We start from the raw sequence: 19,858 nt of genomic DNA on the forward strand, positions 1-19,858 counted from the left end.
AGCTGTCTGTGGGCAGCCAGGAGCAGCACAGCGCCCGCGCAGGGCACCCTGCACGTGCTGTGGAGGCAGTAAACCTCCCGTGAGAAGACAGATGGCTCAGACCTCTGCTGCTAGCATCAGCCCACCCTGTTTCTGGCCTGGGGGCAGCACCGGGACAGATGAGGCAGATGCACCTGAACATATGACAAAGCAAACTGAATCTTGAGTTTTCACTCATACTGCCGAGGAAGGTATTCCGAGCATCCCAGCCTCCCTTGGAGTACAGGGCTGGACTGCGCGCCCACTGCCCAGTCAGACGCCGGCTGTTGCATCAGCGTCGTGCCAAGGTAAGAAATGAGGTTACCGCCTATGGAGTTTCTAGAGCACGCAGTGATAACCCACCTGCTTTACAGCAATCAGACTCGACACCAAAGCCACCCAGCCATGATCACCTGCCAGCTCTTGCTTCAGAAGCCTTGGTGCATCAAGGTCAACATAGATCAATCTGCTTCCAGGGCAGCGAGAGGAGAATTAAATGCCTGAACTTAAGGAGGAAAAAGTGTATTTCTTTTTCTGGAGCATGCTAGCCTCGCAGTGTTATGAACACACCCCTGAGCTCCTGTGGCTGTTGATAGTCTTGTCACGGGAGGAGGACACTTGGTGTACAAAGACTTACTTGGTCATGCTTCTTGCCTCAACTGACACGCTGCTCAGACTACGCTGCTGCCAGCATGACTTCAGCAAGCTACAACTTCGCTTGCTCACACTGAAAAGCGGATGTGTCTCCTGCTGGCTGCCTCTCCTCACCGGGTAACACGGGACTCATCCATGGGCAGCACAGTGTCTCAGCTCCGCTGACTGGGGATCCAGCTGCACAGCTGGTGATGAATCCACCAGGTTCAAAGTTGAACGCCTTCTTAGAACCATTTCTTGCCAAAGCTACAGGGGTCACCATGAGTCCTGACTCTTCCTCCTGTTGGCTTGCGACACCCAGCTATTGCAGTCAGACAGTTCCTTGATAAAAGTTTTTCATTACTTTTACTAGGCAGAAAAACAGAGCAGATGCTCTGTTGCAGGTCAGAAAGGTCTTCTCGTCAGGTTGGCAGGACTTCTTCTTCCAGGGCAATGGTACCACATGCTGCCTGCTGCAGGCAGTCATTCCAGTAATTCTTCATGTGCAGTTTGTGTCAAGCGCCGTGAGTGACAGCAGGGCGCTGGAACACGCTCATGTGGCCTTGAAGCACGTGATGCTGGCTGCATTCAGGCGCAGTAAGCGTGGCTGCTGCTTTGGCTCTTGCAGCCCGAGTGAGGAGGTTATCTGAACTGGAACCAGCCTGAAACGACCTTTTGCTGTGGTTCCACTCGTTTCTTTACAAGCATCTGCAAATGCCAACAACTTGTTCATTTCCTTTCAGACTACAGAAAATAAGGCTGGGAACTTGCCTTGAGTGAGAGATGTTCCTACTTGGAATGTTAACGTATTCTAGTGATTCATGTTTGTGGAAGCAGTCATCCTGCCGGTCACCAGTGACTTGATGCTAAGGAATCTGATGTGAGCCATGGGACTGGCCACCTTCTTCTAGAAACAGCAGATCAGAGAGTGTGAGATCAAAGAGAGAAATTGGGTTGCTCACCCCCTTTCGTCTCTCATGTGGTAAAACTACAGGAATAAGAAATTTTGGATCTACTCTCCTGACCCGGGCTGTGCAGCAGGGAAGGGAGATGGCTGTGAGCCATCACCTCTGCTACTGCACCAGGACTTCCAGGTTCTCCTCCTGAGGTAGTCCAATCTTGTTTGCAACCTTCCAGGAACCAAGGCAAATGGATCGAGGGGACACCAGGCTTAAAAACTCTTTAAGGAATGAAAGCTGCTCTTGGCCTTTGAAGTTTAGGAATATTTTATCTTACTATTCGAGTTTCCCTCTGACCGTTTAAGTACCTGGAGTAGTCACCAGCAGGATGATTCCTTCCTTGTCAGAAATGTAAGCAGTGAAAGGCTTTGCGGGACCTATCAAGTGCTGCTGTACAGAAGGACTTGGCTAACTCCCGTTTAACACTTTGCTGCTCCCTATGCAAATGTGTTCCCGTGCTGAGATACAATTCCTTGGGCTGAGACCAGCTACTCTGTGACTAAAGCTCGGTTATCAACTATGCACACCTGCAGCCTGGCTGGCAAGTAGGCTCCATCGTCCAGCTTCTGTAGTTTGGGCTACTTCCTTGAGGGCCCGTTTGGGACTTGATTTCTGTGCACAAACCAACCAATAGAGTAATGGAGCACACATGCAAGCAAACTAGGACCCATATGGATGGTTTCTTAAAGCAGCAAATTTCCTGTGTATTGCAAATGCTTGGTAATCCCAAATCTTTTCAGATCTTTAGAGAGGCCAGTTCAGCTGTGACAGCCCCATCAGTTAACTTGAAACTCTAATGCCAGTCTGAAGTTGAACTTGGTTCAACAACATATGCCAAGTATCTAATGGCTGGAAGTATGTTTTAGGTAAGTATCAATTCTAGAACTTAAAGGCTTGTCAGCACGTGCAGAGAAGATTTGTAATGCATATTATTTTCCTGTTTAAGATTGCTCTAGGGAACATTAATTGTCTAAAACAACTATTCAGATTTGATTTTGTTAAGTGGTAAAGGCTTAATTTGGTGCGTTACAAAGCAAGTTCTCAGAACCGCCTTCCTGTCTTACTGTTACAAAAGCTGTGCAGTCCAGGCATCAGAGGACACAAAGGAACAGAAATAAATGTATGTCTGCTAAGAAACAAAGCCACACTTTTATGAGGATGGGAACTTAAAGATGATGAGAACTTAGCTCTAACTATGTAACAGAATGTGAAACCTCAGCACCTTTAAATCCTACACTGGATAAAAAGCCATAAAGACTGGGTTTCACCTGGCTTCCTTTTATTCTTTATCACACATTAACAAGTGAAAAACTCTGAGCACCACTTCTCTTATTACAATGAAAGAATTCCCATTCTTACATAAAATACTCAAAACCTCACATATAGCCAAGTACGAACACCCACCTTTCTCTGGAATAATTTGCCCTCAATTCCGGTTTTATACTGATTACTTTTTAATAGATCTTATCTTTAAAGCCTAAGAAGAAGTACTAGCAATGCATAAATTTATATATATATAAAAATCATGCCTGCAATTCCCTGTATTTGTTATAAAGGCTGACGGTTCCAACTACTTGCTAGCACAAGCAAGACTGCTGTAATGACCCCCGGCCTTAGGGGATACTGTTCTTCCAGAAAGATGTCCATCCTGAGATAACTCTGAGCTGTGCCATGGGTGCTCTCAGGGCGCTGGTGGGGGAGCGGCGGGGGATAGGCATGGAAGTGCTGTAGGTAGCCTCATCTGGGGCAAGTTCTGAAAAGAAACCAGCAGGCCACCGCCAGCAGGCCTCTCCTATAGCCTGTACACTGCATTTCTGCTCTTTCTGTACACAGCCATTTACGCCCAGCATAACTCGCTACATGAATGTACTTATTTTCTTTGACTATACTGATAATCCACATACAGAAGTAACTCAGGTGCGCCCCTAAAAACTCTGAGCATGGCACTGAACCTCCAGAAATCCCTTCTAACCTAAATTATTCTGTGAGGATTCCCTGAGTAAGTTGATGTTTAAACCGATCCAAAAAGAAAGGGGGGGGGGGGCGGGGGGGAAAGACACACAATGGGACACCCCACAAAACCCCCCCAACAATTATGCACTTCACATCAATGCTTTTCACAACAATTCTGAATATTTGCAAGATCTGTCAAGTCCAGATTTCAAATCATTGTTAGAGGCACACCACGAGGTACCAGAGATCATTTCCAAAAGAGACTTTCTTTTTTAGGTAGCACCTAAAAACTTTTAACAAAAACATTTTAAAATTGGTTTAAACGAGAATACTGTAACTTTTGTGTGTGGGAAGTACTGGACCAGAGCACTAAAAAGAAACTGCATTATGATCAGTAAATCCATCTTGTGAAATTATTTCAGTTTTAGAAATCAAAACCCTGACAGATGTGTAAATAAATGCTTTTAAAATCTCCCAGTCTTCCTTTGTCAAAAGCATTTCAAATCCTTCAAGTCAAACCATCACAGACTGCTTTAGAAAAAGTTGCATATACTGCTTCATGAAGAGTCTGGTTTTCTCTGTTACAGCGGAAAAATTAACTGTAACACCAGCTAAACACTCAATAGAGTTAGCCATTGTTTAACAGCACACAGCCGCGCCCTACACATTTTAGGAGAGCAACTAATCCTTCACTGAGGTCAACAGCATCCAGCTCTTCTACAATGAATCAAGGGATTTCAAAACAATTTGCAGAAGAGAAAAGGGGAATTGAGGCACAGGGAACAAAGTGAACTGTTCACCTTCACTCTGCTGACCAACCTCCTTCTTCCCATGTAACTTCACAAGATAAAGCACTGTAACTTCACCTAAAAAACCTTATCTTTTAAACTATGGAACTGTCTGCAGTAAAACATCTTAAAACTTCTTTGCTCAATACCCTATATCTATGAACATCCAAGACCATGCACAGATATAGCAAGTAGTTTTCTGTGAAAGAAAAAAAAAAGAAAAAAAAAAAAAAAAAAGACTGCCACATGACACCTAGAAGCGTTTATTTTATGCAACAAACTTAAATATGATCGTGTGTACATAAAAGTGTACACTGTATCTATGCTGAACAATGCCAGGAAACATAATATTGATGCAACAATCTTCTAAAAGAAACATTAAAAAATGAGCCTGGACAGGAAGACAAAATGCAAAACAGACTTACTTCCAATCAGCACAATGCTTAAAATTGAGAGCAATCCTAAACATTTCCAACTTTCCTTACAAAGCTGCCAAAGTCCAACTATTTTTAAAAATTGATTTTTTTTTTCTTTACATCAATAATAAAAATCTGGTGACAAACATTATAAAATCAAATGCTGGACTGTCTTTACTCCTGTAAAATTTAGAATATTCCAACAGAACCGCAGGAGTAAAAACACTTAAAAGTGATATATGTTTTTATAAAACAAACATCAATATGTACATTTATTGCAAATTATATTAAACTAAAACGGAGGGAAAATTAAAAATGAAATGTCTACTTGCGAATTAATAATAATTTTAAATGATTACTTTCCCACTCTGATAAAAATCAGAAAGCAACATTTATAAAATTGCCACCACATGACTTTTCATAGCAGGGAACTGAAATCTGTACATCTTATTTTTGCAGAAAAGTAGGCAGGCAGAAAGAATTATACATAAAACAGTCTCCAAAAGTAAAGCAAAAAGACTTTTTGTGGGGTTTTTTTTTTTTCCTCTAGTCTTGTTTAAAATCCATTCAGTAGACTTCTACTTTTTCTGTGAAACATGGGAAATACCTGGCTCTAGGATCATGAATTTTCAATGTCAGTGTAAGGACCTCCTCTGACTTTCTTTAAAATAAAAAATGCAGCATGGAAATTAATGGTGTAAATACACTTTTAAACTCCAGAATGCAGGAACTGGAACCAAGTGTTAAGCAATTTGCTTAATTATTGACTTTTCATAAAAAAAGTCTCTGGGGAAATAAGTACAGATGCTTTTAGCCTCTTTCTCAAGAGTTTCTGCTTTACATTTCCATTGAGAAGGATTAATTTTGTGTGAAAGGGAAGCATAGTTTTCCTTCTGGTTTCAGAGCTGAAAGCTGTTGTGTTTTGAAGTAATTTCAGTTCCTGTACAGGAAATTTCTGAATCCTAGTTTTTGCAGAAGCTTGGAGCATGCCTTTATTTGGCCTTCATTTCCTCCCTTTTCGAGCAAGTTTTCTTTTTACCTTTTTTGGGGGAAAAAGGAAATAGAAGTTAATTGTGAGGACATGGAAATTACAATTGATTCTGAATCAAAATCCTACCTATATTGTTCACATTTTAGCTTTTGCACTCTTTACACTGTGATTCTTCCCACTCCATCTTTTATCTACTCAGCAATTACATAATTAATTGAATATTTCTGAATTTCCTTACTGTATAGCACAACTTCCTGATAAACTAGGAAATACACAAGTTGAATAACAATAATTTCATCACCGAGTAATGTTTTTTCAGCATAAAGAAATACATTTATCCATAGCTTTCACTTGAAACAGAGTAAGAATGGTAACTTGTTCTAATTAACTATTTAATTACACAGGTTTATAAAATTAGCCTGTCTTACTTAAGAACAAGCACTACTTCAAATGTTTTTCAGATATTTACAGTAACTTGTACATGTCTGCTTAAGAGGAAAAAAAATATCCTTTCAGGCACGGCTATTTTTACATACATTTCTCTGGAAGACAGACACATTTTTTTTTATTCCTTGCTGTATAAGCGACAATAGAAAAAACAGAATTGTCCTATATAAGATGCCTGCTACACCTTAAGGAAGCCTCCCTCTGCTATCTCTGTATCCTCAGTATCTTCCTGGCTGCTCCCACAGGCCTTAAAAAGATCCATTGCATTTTGGGAATATTCTGGACTTGACTCTATCTCCAACAGTGAATCTCCATCACTTCCAAGCACCTGGCTTCTGAAAAATGTTAACAATGTTTTGGTATTTTTTTCCAAGAAACACTGAGGTATTACATATTTTCAAGAAGCTATCTGATACAGGTTGCTTATTGAAGGCTATGGATAGTGCAATTTGTTATGAAGACTCAAAGAAATCTGATGTATAAAACAAGCATTGCAATGCAGCATACAACTACTACTGTCTTGAAAGACTGCACAATTTACTGGTGTACGAATCTTGCTGTGAGAGGAAAAGGTAATTCTTTTTGATTTAAGTTCTCTGCAAGATCTTCAATTTACAAAATCTCTTGAAAGAGACCATTTCACTGATTCTTTCTTCCTTTAAATCCATTTGAGAGTCCTTCTAGCACACTGGCTTGCTGACCTTATCTTATTGCTCTACAATTTTGGACACTTCTGCATTAAAATTATTATTGTATCAGATTCAGCTAAACAAATTTCTCAGTGTTTATGTGCATTTGTGGTTTGTTTATATTGCAAATAAAATCAACACACTGAAACACTAAAGAAAAATAAATCATCATCCAAGAGCTGTTTTGTAGTTTACACAGTTCCAAATTCTCCTTTTGATTTACTTAAAACATAGATTGAAATACTGTTAATATTAAACAAGCATAAACCCAAAATATCAGAAAAGAATTACAGCTGGAATTACAATTTGTTCTGTTCATTAAAGATGGTCAATTTTCAAGCCTTTATTATAAATGAACTGAAGCGGAGCAGAGCACCCAAATTCCAGTGTACCTGGCGTAAATGAATGCACCGAAACACCTTCAACTCTTGGTTCTTTTACGTAGCCATGCTAGTAAAATACAATTTGGTGAAAACAGGCTAGATTATCCTGTTCTGACCAAGTAAATTCATCTCTCCAATTCCAGCTGCCCTGGTACTTACTTTGAAAAACAGAACACAACACAATGTATGTCGGACCATGGTGTTTATAAATCACTGTGGTTTAGTCGTGCCCTTTAACTATGTTAGATCTGCTATACTTGTAAATTCAGGATTTATCTTGACACAGGAAAGGCCTACCTGACCCATGTATTTTATTATTTATTTATTCTTACCTTTGTAGATCAATTTGCCTCTGTGCTGCTGCAGGCTTTTTTGCTGTGTCTTGCTGTTTTGGTGCTTTGGCATTACCTGCCTCTAAACTCCCTGGACTTTCTTGACTGACTGCTGCCCTTTTCCTTCCCCTGACAGGTGGTTTATTTGTTTCCTCATTTTTTGCAGTGGTACCCTGAGGTTCAGGTTTGGGTGGACGCCCTCTCCTGGTTTTTGCTGCGAGTGATGGTCCTGTTTCATCTACATTTTTTTCTTCTGTTTTTTGATGAATATTCTCAGTTCCAGATGCTGTTGCTGTTCTTTTTTTCCCTCGTTCAGTGCTGTTTCCTTGTGTAGCCTGATCAGAATTAATCTCCTAGAAAATAAAAATATTGAATGTGAAGAAAAAAAGAGATTCCTAAAGGCAAACTCAAATTGTTACCTCCCTCCGACAGAAACATAACCTTATCAAACAGTATGTGTTCTTATAAAAATACATCACATGGTCTTAGACCTTGTAAAAAGTTTTACTAAATGGGATTTCAGACATCAACCTTGCAAAAAGATTTTCTACATTGGGTATAACATTAATATCTGCACCCAATGTATCTAAAGTTGCTTAAAAGTGAGATTACAGTAAGACTAATAAAACTCAGCCACTTCCATGACTGTTCATCTGGACAAGCTCTTTTTACTGCCTCTTTAACAACTGACAGGAGAGAACTGAGGAGCAAGAGTAATGATTCTGGTACAGCAAATGATTTTTACTTCAATACATGCACATTTTTTTTTTATTTTTTTATTTTTTTTAGCTATTCCTAAGAAATTTACAGGTAAACTACAAAGCTTTTTTGAAGATTTATTTCATAAATGCTTTGCCTAACTTCTCTAACTTTTCAGAAGAACCCTACTTTGGGGAAATAGAACCAAAAAAGGAATCACACATTGAAATTCGGGGAAGATTTTTTTCTTCTTCATTAACTTACAGGTGTGAATATCACATGGATGTTGTGTTTTAAAAGATTAAGAAAGAGATGTGATGATACAAATCCAAAACACCTGCTTATTACTCCGATTTCACCTAATCAAAAAAGACTGAGTAGACACATAACTTCTTAAAACATGTACAGCATGAACCATTTATGTATCCCCACAATCATTACAAAAATCTATTTTTAATTTTAGAATCACAGAATCATCTAGGTTGGAACTGACTTCTGGAAATCATCTGGTCAAACCTTCTGTTGAAAGCAGGGCCTCGGGTTATCCAGGGCCCCTGACAAGCCAAGCCGTGAACAGCGACATTCCACCACTTTTCTGAGCAACCTATTCCAGTCTTTAATTTTCCTCACAATGCAGATTTAAAAAAAAATTTTTGCTTGCATCCAGATGGAATTTCCCCTGAAGTAACTTCTGCCTGTAGCCTTCTGTCCTGTCACCATGCAGCCTTGAGAAAAAGAGTACTTCAATCTTCTCCACAAATACCTTTCAGATATTGAAAGACTGATTAGATTCCCCCAAGGCTTCTACCCTATAGGCTGAAGAAACCCAAGTCTTTCAACCTTCCTTCATACGACAACTCCTCTAAGCCTTTAAATCATCTTGGCCACCCTCTGCAAAGCTCTCTCCGGTTTTTCAATCTGTGTTGAACTGGGCAGGACACAGTATTCTGGACTCAGTATTCCAGGTTAGCCTAATGAATGCCAAATAGGGTGGAATAATCACATCCCTCAATCTGCTTGCTATACTCTTGCTGATTGCAGCCCAGGGCCCAGCTTGCCCTCACTGCTGCCAAGGCATGCTGGCGATTCATGCTCCACTGGTTGTCCACCGTGATGGTCCCCCTATGTCCTTGTCAGCCGGCCTACACCCCAGCCAGGCAGATTCCAGCACACTGTACTGTTGCTTAAGTTTAATCTACCCCAGATGCAGGACTTCACATTTACCTTTGTTAAACTACATGCAACTGTTATGCTTTAGAAGTTGAAAAATCATGATGATTTATGCATGATCTTCTCTGTCTCTAATGGAAAGGGGGAAAGCATTAACAATCCTCAAAGTTTAAATAATACTTCGGTTGTGACACAATCCAAAAGTCAGATACATATTTCATGCTAAAGGACCGCTTGAAATTTTCCCGGCAGTATCTTCAGTTAAAGCTACAGGTGTCAGCCTTCACTCTGAATCACAGCCTTACTGTTATTTATACTGGAAAACACAGAATAAAGGTGGAAATCTTTTAAAAACAAGGAAGTCCCTTCCAGTTTGCCTGTGCTATTTTTGAGCACGTGAGCTCTATTAATTACTCTGGATAAAATAAACAGTAGTTTTGAAAATAATGGGTCTAGAATGGTCTAGAAAATATTGGGCTAGGAAAGTGATATAACTACTTGAAATGAAATCAGACATAACCAGTTCCTCAGAGACCACCTGCAGTGATGCACGCTGAATAAACGTCCAATGCCAAGCTTATTAGAGATACAGTCCATAAAATCCCCAGACGTACCTTGTTTTTCACAGGTTCTGTCTTTGCTGGTGTGACTGAAATAATCCTTACAGGATTTTCATCATTTTCACTGACTCCAGTTTCTGATATATCCGAACTTTGTTCCCTGGTAGCATAATTGAAGACAAAATAAAACCAAAATATACAGAACAGCAGAAGAAAAATGTCTGCAATTATTTTAAAAATAATAAAAAAAACCCAACACAGGCTGAATTATAAAGAGTTGAATTTGCCCGAGTCCACACTTACGTCTTCTTTCTGAGAACTGGGAAAGATCTGAAAGGTGTTGGCTTGTCACTGAGCCAAATCCCTTATCACAGACACAATGCCATTATGATTCTTTTTGCAAACTTAAGACCAATGCTCTAAACAAGGCTGTGTTCTTTTTCCCTGATAGAAAAAGCCCACACTGGCAAAGGTAGCAAAGAAAAATAAAGACCAGCAATGCTCAAGCTTCATGTTAATTTACACAAACATACGATTATTTTAAAAACAAATTAGTTAAAGAAATAAATAAACAAGATTATTACAGCAGGTATCATGCACACTTACAACACAAATTCTGAACTGAATTAGGCTGCTCTTCAGCCTTATGAATTGTAGCAATGACAGGTGACTTTCTCTACTTCCCTCAACCCTTTCTCTTAGCCAGTTAATCAATTCCAAAATAAATTATACAATCTTAAAATTTGAAAGTGTAAACTGTTTCTCCAGACTGAAGACAAATCTAAAAACTCTGGATCCACACAAAATTGACACTTACTAAAAGAAAGACCGAATACTACAATCATATGTTGCATCTCTCCACTGAGATCCTGGTCCTCTTCAGCAAGCTTGTTCTTAATATTAAATAGGTCAGAATATTTCATCTACATCAAAAATGTTTCTTGTTACCAATTAGGATTAATCCTAATTTATACATCAAAAATGTGTGAGTTGCAAAAATCTGTTTAGTATTAATTATGGCTGGTCTCTTCAATTGATACATTTTCTGATGTAAAAATATTATGAATGTTAATGACCAAAATTTCAGACAGTATAGTGTCTCTTCTGTTGTGTTTTATGTAATTACACACAGGCCACACCTAAACACTGTACTGAATGTTTTTCTACTAAAAAAAAAACAAAACAAAAAGCAAAGATGGAGATTTTACCTATAGAGAACTACTGTATTTTTTTGAAGTAGATAAGACACTCTTCAAACACACAGGCACGCACATCAAAGCATGTCCTGTCCTAAAACACGCAAGCACACTGCAGAACATGAAGTAAAAAGGCGACAAAAGAAATTTCAAACTCCTGTACCGTGATCTGTTTCCTGCAGAAGAGCTCAGCTCAGAGTTTACACTGATATTACTTCCAGTCTCTGATCCTGTAGTTCTAATATATGGTCTCCTTCCAGTTGCAGATAATGGTTTGTTTACCGTACCTAATACACCAGTTGGTTTTGGCTAGAAGAAAATGTTTAAATATTAAAAAATAGGTACTTCAGACACATCTTTAGTTTTTAAAATATTTTCTTAAGTATTTTAATATACTTTTTCTCGATTAACAGTCTCAGTCATGATGTCATTGGTCTAGAGCTACAGACCTCATCTCTACTTAAAAAACAGTCTACTCTACTTTTATTTCTTATAATTTAACAGCACTTCACCCATTGCCTTGCTCTCTCTCATGCTTTGAAGACTCAACAGCTGTAGAAGTCTCAACAAAAGCCAGAATGTTGGTAATGTTAGAGGACTGAAAGGATGTGGCGATTTTCTTTCAGTCTCAACATAGTTGAGAGCCTCTTGGTAAGGATGAAGATGACAGTAAATAAAGCAGATGATGTAGTGGGAGTCTACCATCAACCACCCAGCCAGGATGACACCACCAATGAATTATTCTACAAGGAATTAAGGGATCTCTCTAGATAACTGCCCTTGTCCTTATGGGTGACTTTAACACCCCAGACATCAGCTGGGAATATTGTACAGTGGAGAAAAACAGGTCCAAGAAATTTCTGAACCATGTTGAAGGTAACTTCTTGGTGTAGGTACTAAGGGAGCCCACTAGGAAAGATGCCCTCCTAGATTTGTTTTTTGTGAACAGAGAAGGACTTGTGAAGTGGTGATTGGTGACTGTTCTTGGTCACAGTGACCACGTAATAGTTGAGTTTCAAACTGTTGGCAACAGGAGAAAAACTGCCAACAAAACTTCAAGCCTGCATATGGGGAGAGCAAACTTGGGGCTACTGAAGCCTATCATTGCTTCCCTGGGACCCCCAGAGTGCTGCATTGGAAGACCATGACTGAGGGGACGATAAACTCCCAGCTGACCCTGAACTTGTTTGTGACTTGCTGCTCCAGCTGGATGCACATAAATTTATGGGGCCTGATGGGATTCATCCCAGGGTACTGAATGAGCTGGCTGATGTCACTGTGGGACCTCCCTCCATTCTTTTTCAATGGCCTTGGGAGTCTGGAGAGGTCCCAGTCAATTGGAAGCTGGCAAATGTTCCCCAGTTTTCAAGAAGGGTAAGAAGGAAGACTCTGGTAATGACAGGCCTGTCAGTCTCATTTCAGTGCCTGGTAAAACTATGGAGAAGGTTATTCTGGGAGTTACAGAAAAACACTTGAGACACAATGCAGTCATTGGTCATAGCCAGCACAGGTTTACAACGTGAAAGTCATGCTTAACCAACTTAATTTTCTTTTATGACAAGGTCACCCACCTAGCTGGCCAAAGGAAACCAGCAGACATGGTGGTTTTGGATTTTAGCAAAGCTTTTGACACGGCCTCTCACAGTATCCTTCTGGACAGTTCATCCAGCACACAGCTAGACAAGTCCGTAGTATGTTGGGTGAGCAACTGGCTGACAGGTCAGGCTCAAAGGGTTATAGTAAATGGGGTTACATCAGGCTGGTAGTCAGTCACCAGTGGGGTTCCCCAAGGCTCAATTTTAGGGCCAGTGCTCTTTTAATATTTTTATAAATGATCTAGCTGCAGGAGTTGAATGTACATTAAATAAGTTTGCTGATGATACTAAACTAGGAGGAGCTGTGGACTCACTTGAGGGTAGAGAAGCCTTACAGAGGTATCTGCATAGACCAGAGAGTTGGAAAATCACCAATCACATGAAATTTAACAAGAGCAAGTGCCTGATTCTCCACCTGCGACAGGGTAATCCTGGTTACACATACAAACTGGGGGATGAGAGGCTGGAGAGCAGTCCTCCAGAAAGAGATCTGAGGATCTGGGTTAATGGCAAGTTGAATATGAGTCAACAGTGTGCCCTGGCAGCCAAAAGGGCCAACTGTGTCTTGGGGTGCATCAAACACAGCATAACCAGCTGGTCAAGGGAGGTGACTGTCCCACTCTACACTGCACTGGTGCAGCCCCACCTCGAATACCATGTGCAGTTTTGGGTGCCTCAATATAAAAAGGACATCAGACTATTAAGAGTGTGTCCAAAAGAGGGTGACCAAGATGGTGAAAGGCTTTGAGGACAAACTTTACAAGGAATGGCTGAGGTCACTTGGTTTGTTCAGCCTGGAGAAGAAAAGGCTGAGGGGTGACCTCATCGCAGACTACAATCTCCTCAAGGGGGGCAGCGGAGGGGGAGGTGCTGTTCTCTCTCTGGTGACCAGCCGGGACATGAGAAAATGGTATGAAACTGCATCCGAAGTTCAGACTGGACATTGGGAAAAGGTTCTTCATTGAGAGGGTAATTGCTTACTGAAACGGTGCCCAGGGAAGTGGCTGCACAACCAAACCTGTCAGAGTTCAAGGAGCATCTGGAAGATGTTCTTAGTCATATGGTTTAGTTTTAAGTAATCCTCTGAGGAGCAGGGAGTTGGACTTTATGACCCTTAGGAGTCCCTTCTAACTTGAGATATTCAATGATTCTAACATCCTATAACTGCAAAGCAAAGCACCTCTGGGAAAGGCTTTCCAAAATGTAATGCAGAATTAGGTTCACTACAACATTAGGAAATGTGTACACTTTTATACAGAAAACTAGTGTAAAAATATTTAACACTATCTATTCTAGGGTCCTCTGATACAGCGATGGTATTTTAGAACTTGCTACGGCTGGTGCTCGTTGACTGATTTGGTCAGGCTGGGTAGGCAGCAGGAAGTTTTTTATTTTGTCTCTGGGGAGGAGTCAAAGAAGTTTTCATAACTGGTGTGTCACATTCTTCACGTAATTTTACATTTCCTCAGAGACCAAGCTAACTTATTAAGACATTCCCACAAGAAAAGTAATCCCCATGTGTGGAAATTATAAGGGAGCAGGCAGGAGAGAGATACCACAGATACTGGAAAACATCTGGCTAGCAAATAAAAAGAAAAAAAGCAATGATCTCAACAGGAATGGCCTGTTACTGAGCACATGTTCAGTAGCTGCATCATCCTAGTGCTAATACTGCACATTTATTTTAACGTATTATTCTTGTAATATTCTATTTGCTCAGTTTACCAAGTAACTCAATTTATTGCATGTCCAAAGAAGGGCAACAAAGCTGGTGAAGAGACTACATAACAGTTCTTATGAGGAGCAGCTGAGGGAGCTGGGATTGTTTAGTCTGCAGCGGAGGAGACTCAGGGGAGACCTTACAGCTCCCTGAAAGGAGGCTGTGGTGAGGTGGGTGTCAGTCTCTTCTCCCAAGTAACAAGCGATAGGACAAAAGGAAATGGCCTCGAGTTGCACCAGGGGAAGTTTAGATTGGATATTGGGAAAAATTTCTTCACCAAAAGGGTGGACAAGCATTGAACAGAGAAATGGTTGCATCACCATCCCTGGAGGCATTTAAAAGATGTATAGATGTGGTGCTCAGGGACATGGTTTAGTGGTGGACTCTATAATCTTAAAGGTCTTTCCTAACCTAAACGATTCTATGATTCTGTATTCTATAAAAAGTGGGAAGCATTCGGCACAGCTAATAGGAGAGAGAAAAGTGTTTGTGAGAGAAAGGGCAGCCAGCAGGTTGCAAATTTCTGGCATCTACCTCCATTAAGAGATTGTGAAGGCAGAGCATGGGGAGGTTCAAAACCAGAGCAGATAAATTTGGGAACAAGTCCATAAGCAGATATCAAAACCAACAGGCACAGATGCAGAGTCTCGCATCCCATTATAAAAATTATGAATGCTGGGGGAATAAGAAGGGGCATGTACTGCAGAACATGGCTAGACTTGCACGCTCTCCCTAATCGTGTTGTATCGGTCCCTCTGAAAACACAGTATCAAGCCAAAAAAAGGACCATTGTTCAGAGTCAGTGGGGTATCCTTGCACATCTGCATTTTCTGAAATGGAAGAAGGCAGAAAAAAGAAGCATGTGTCTGTGTCTTCTATTAGAGTGCGGAATAATGTTTGTCCTCTCAGAACATTGAAAATTAAATAAATAATACTAGCTTGGTATGGGACATCCCTCCTCCTCAAATCTAACTGTTTTAACAGAATTCAGGAGAGAAGCCTGTCTTACACCAGCAAGATTTTTTTAGTTAAGACATAACTTTAGTCTACATTGCTGAATGCCTTATCAAAAGAGAAATGTACTAAGTTTACATACCCAACTAAACTTGTTTCAAATGCTTCATTCATTGTACTTGAATGTTGACAAAGGTGAAACAATTACGGCAGTAGACAGTACCACCTTCTGAGGATATTTAGAGCACCAGTCTGGTACTGGGCTGCTGCTAAAGGTGACTGTCTTCCATCTGCCTCCTCCCTCTCTAACGTAACTCCAACCCAGCTCACCGAGTAGCATCCAAGCTGGTGTCACACGGTGAACATGAAGTAAGGAGAGGCAGGATTCTGCCAACTGAGCAAACCTCACCCATATGAACTGCTTTGATAATGGAAACTTCTTGTATAAATGAAAAAACAGTGTGTGAAGAAGCAAATGATATGCTTAGACTATTTAGAAAGTGGTCATTTGTCTCTACTCTTACAATGAACAATTAGAACAAACTATGCCCTAACTGAAGACTTCAGAAACGAATGCAGTAACAGTTCATAAAACACAGAACATGAAAATGAATAAATGCACATTAAATTTACATTAAAACCATGATTTCCACTGTTCTCAGGATTTTTATATTTTACAGGTCAGCCAGCATTCTTTCGCTATGCTCAAGAAAAAAAGACCTGCTAATTTTTTGAGCTAGACTACAAAGCATTCTAACATAATTTAACCAGAACCTAAGAAAGACAGTTTCAGAATCCCAAGAATGGACAGCTAATGGTAAAAGGTATAAAAATAGGTTCTGGTTTTTATTATTTTTTGTGGGTGTGCCTGTCACCCCCACCCCACCCCTCGCGAAGAAAAAAAACAACCCCTAGTATTTTCTCTCCCCTGTGAAGGCATCAGCCAAATTACATCTGAAATAAAATGAGACATTCAAAAGGATGCAGATGTATGCAGTTGAATTTAACAGCATTAACAGCTATATTAAAAATATTAAGACTGAAAATTTAAGGCCTCCAGTGCTGGCAGTGTCACAATTCAGTATCTGCATCGTAACATTATGCCACACTTACCTGAATAATGGAGAAACCTGTACTTATGTGAAAAAATGCAGTTAATAAGGAACCTATGCCTCAGTGCATAGGTAACAATCCTGGTGTTGTGTACTCACCAGGTAGTATGTTAAAGGCACTAATTATGCCATCAAATAAAAGATTCACAGATTATTTTACACAAATTCTTAATACCATTTTTAAACTACAGCAGTCCAGGACATTGAAAAAGCCGTAAGTAATATTCAAAGAATTGTAACTTGTCAAAATACAGTACCTTTCCTGTCAAAAGAAGAACCCTTGTCTCTTCTGAAATGTAATTCCTGTCATTGCAGAAATCCTGTATAAAAATAAAATAGAAAAGGTTGTGTTTGATCTCTCAATCTTGCTGTTTTTTTATATATACATGACTGACTTCTCAAACTAGATGCTACTAGTTTGTAGTGCTACAGGTATTTCACACCATACAACCTGCCGACAAATGAATCAACCTAATAAATACATGTCAAACTAGTATTTTGGAGGAGATTTCCTCCATTACTGAACGAGCATTAATGAATGACAGTATGCCATACCTGAAGTTGGGATTAACATTTTTCCATATTGAATGACATAAATCGTTTGAAATGAAGCAAAACTGCCCTCCCTGTTTTTTCCACTTGCATCATTTTAATAGGAATTCCAAGGAGAGGAGAATGGGTGCTCTTTTCTCTGAACAAGTTGAAAGTTGTTACCTGTGTCACTCTTAGTACAGCTTACACAAACCAAAACACTGTATCTGAATGCAGGTAGCTATCACAGACAACAGCTCACAGTTACCATGGCATCAGCCATTTCACAATTAAATAAAGTTTTGCTTAAACAGACTCTGGAAAAGCTGTTAATTAACAGTCTAAGACACTGAGAAAAACCATCAGGTCTGGTTCAGAGAATTACTTTGGTTCCACTTACACTTTTTAGAAGTATACCTCATTACTGACAGTAGAGCTACACTCACCAAGACTCTTACTAGGCAATAATAGGACCAACTTGTACAGCAAACAAAAGAGCCAAACGGCTATTATCAAATATAAACATACCACGGATAACATAAAAAAAATATTTCCTCTTTCTTTTTCGTCTGCTTTGCATTCTAAATCAGATACAGTCAGAATATACATATATTCTCATATATTCAGATGCACTTGTAAAATACTTCAACCAAATGATCTAACGATACATGCTAAATATCAGTATTTATTCTAGTTATCTCTCACCTGGTTACAAACATTTCTGGCACATGTTCAGAATACATAGATAGCATAGCATACAGCTGACATTACAGAATTTAATTGCTGAGGATAAAATATATGCATTTTCCCACTCCATGATATTATGTTAGGGAGATAACCAGCTATCAATTACAGAAATCAAAGTACTCCCCCTTTTCACTTTGGAGATTAAATTAATAAATTTACCTTTTCAGGTTGCGTAAAAAATTTGGTTGGCAATACAGGGTCCTTCGGTGAATCTGCATTGCACAAAGCACTTTTGCTGTTGATTACACATAGTGCTACATCACATACTGTATAAAGTTTCTGAAGAAAAAAAGGAAAGCATGCTTTAGGAATTCTGTTTTTACAGTGTACAGAGAATGCAGTTCTCTAATAAGTTTAATTTATGTGTTAAAATAACCACTAAGGACATATTTTGTAATTACATCACTAACCATACTGTTGACTCTTCAAATACATACAGAACTCCGCATTTTTCATATGATACTATTTAATAAAAACTAGTAATACTTTACATGCCTATACTGTACAGTAGAAGCTCTTACCCAAACAAGAGCTTCCCATCTCTGCTAGAAACTTAATAGGTTTAACAGTAGCCATAATACAGTATTTCCTCCTCCAACAGCAGAAGATACTTACGTTGGGAAACCAGGCAGTAGGAGTTAAAAAAAGGCAGGCAGGCAGCAACAGGTATATTTAACAAATTTTGTTTATTAACTTCATTAGGTATTGTGTGCTGGATAAGGTCAGCAAGGCTTTTAAAGAATGAGACTGACAACATACAATGCTCGCAATTAACACTCTAAAAGACCATAAAAACTTCTGAGTTACTGCTTTCAAATTTCCTGCAAATCCTGTTCATCAACTGCTTGTGAAACCCTCATCCCATCACCCAACACTTATCTGAACTGCATTTCTTACTTCATTGGCCTTTGGCTCATCAGGAGACTGAGCATCTCGGGTGAGCTTGATGTTTTCTGCCATCTTTTTCATGAAGGCATGGCTATTGTTCTCATTCTTTGTCATTAAGACTTCAAGCATGAACCACAGGCACCTAAAAAGCCATAAACCCACAAGTAATTACATCCCAGTTTTTATACTGCAGCTCCCACATATAGCAATGTCTTAAAAAAAAAAATTCATCAGCTATACTTTTTCTTAAGAAACCACAATCAATTTGAGGACATAAACAGCGTGATCTGAATGTGTAAACAGTCTAGACCTTTAACACACAGTCTTAATTGCACTCTTCAGAATAAATCTGCCAAATTAATGGGCTACTTATATCTGTAAACACTGTCCAACCAATCAACGTTTTACTCTTCCAAATATGAATAGAAGCAAGAATTCAGGTGCTACCATCATCTAGATGAAATTCTATAATCACTACCTTGGGTTATGTCTATGATCCTATCAACAATGTACCATGACCACACTCAAAATGGGCTTGAACAAATCATACTGCTGGCAACACAGATACCCACTATCTGTGGTTTACCGCTATGTGGTTTAATACTGGAATTCAAATAGGAGAGGACATACGAGAACCCATTATATTATGGCTAAAAGTTTGTTTTAAGAACTTTTCAGTTATGATATAAAACACAACTAGTTTTTCCACCACTTGCTATCAAGCTTCACAGCTCCACATGGCTAGAGGGTCAACAACAGCGTTGATATGGTAAAATAATAGTTGGGAAAGACATACGGGTGGGTCTGAGAAATGCAGACTTTGCCAGTAGCTAATTTAATTCTGAAGCTCTGGAAGGGGGATTACCTTGTAGAAAGAGGCTAATAAAAAGCTAGAAAAACAGGATGACTGAACATTAGAATTCCCTGTCCACAAAAGCCCCAATCTTCTTAACTGATAGAAATTAAAAAGATTGTAATGCAAGAGATGAAGGAACATGTCTCTCAAACTCAAAGAGGGCTGTGCTCTGTCAAAACACTTAAATAGTTACCCAGAGTTCAAATAAAGTAAGATGTCTA

The 19,858-nt window shown here is 39.5% G+C and overlaps 1 protein-coding gene across 2 annotated transcripts in view; it reads right to left on the minus strand.

Annotated features, from left to right (window-relative positions):
• Nucleotides 1-4,598: 4,598 nt before the first annotated feature.
• Nucleotides 4,599-19,858, minus strand: part of PDS5A (PDS5 cohesin associated factor A) — an 85,719-nt gene continuing 70,459 nt past the window's right edge. Inside the window, exons 27-33 of one of the 2 annotated variants that reach the window (XM_056352545.1) lie at nt 18,791-18,923; nt 18,053-18,172; nt 16,873-16,935; nt 11,398-11,543; nt 10,093-10,198; nt 7,610-7,962; nt 4,599-5,806 (exon numbers count right to left, since the gene is read on the minus strand). In XM_056352545.1, the coding sequence (XP_056208520.1) occupies nt 5,803-5,806; nt 7,610-7,962; nt 10,093-10,198; nt 11,398-11,543; nt 16,873-16,935; nt 18,053-18,172; nt 18,791-18,923 (925 nt within the window). In that variant the 3' untranslated portion in view covers nt 4,599-5,802. Of the gene's footprint in view, nt 5,807-7,605; nt 7,963-10,092; nt 10,199-11,397; nt 11,544-16,872; nt 16,936-18,052; nt 18,173-18,790; nt 18,924-19,858 lie in introns of those variants that run through there. The other variant, XM_056352554.1, reaches the window with a different exon arrangement.

This window comes from Falco biarmicus, chromosome 1 (genome assembly GCF_023638135.1).
Source record: "Falco biarmicus isolate bFalBia1 chromosome 1, bFalBia1.pri, whole genome shotgun sequence".
In the NCBI taxonomy this organism is placed as follows: Eukaryota; Metazoa; Chordata; class Aves; order Falconiformes; family Falconidae; genus Falco; species Falco biarmicus.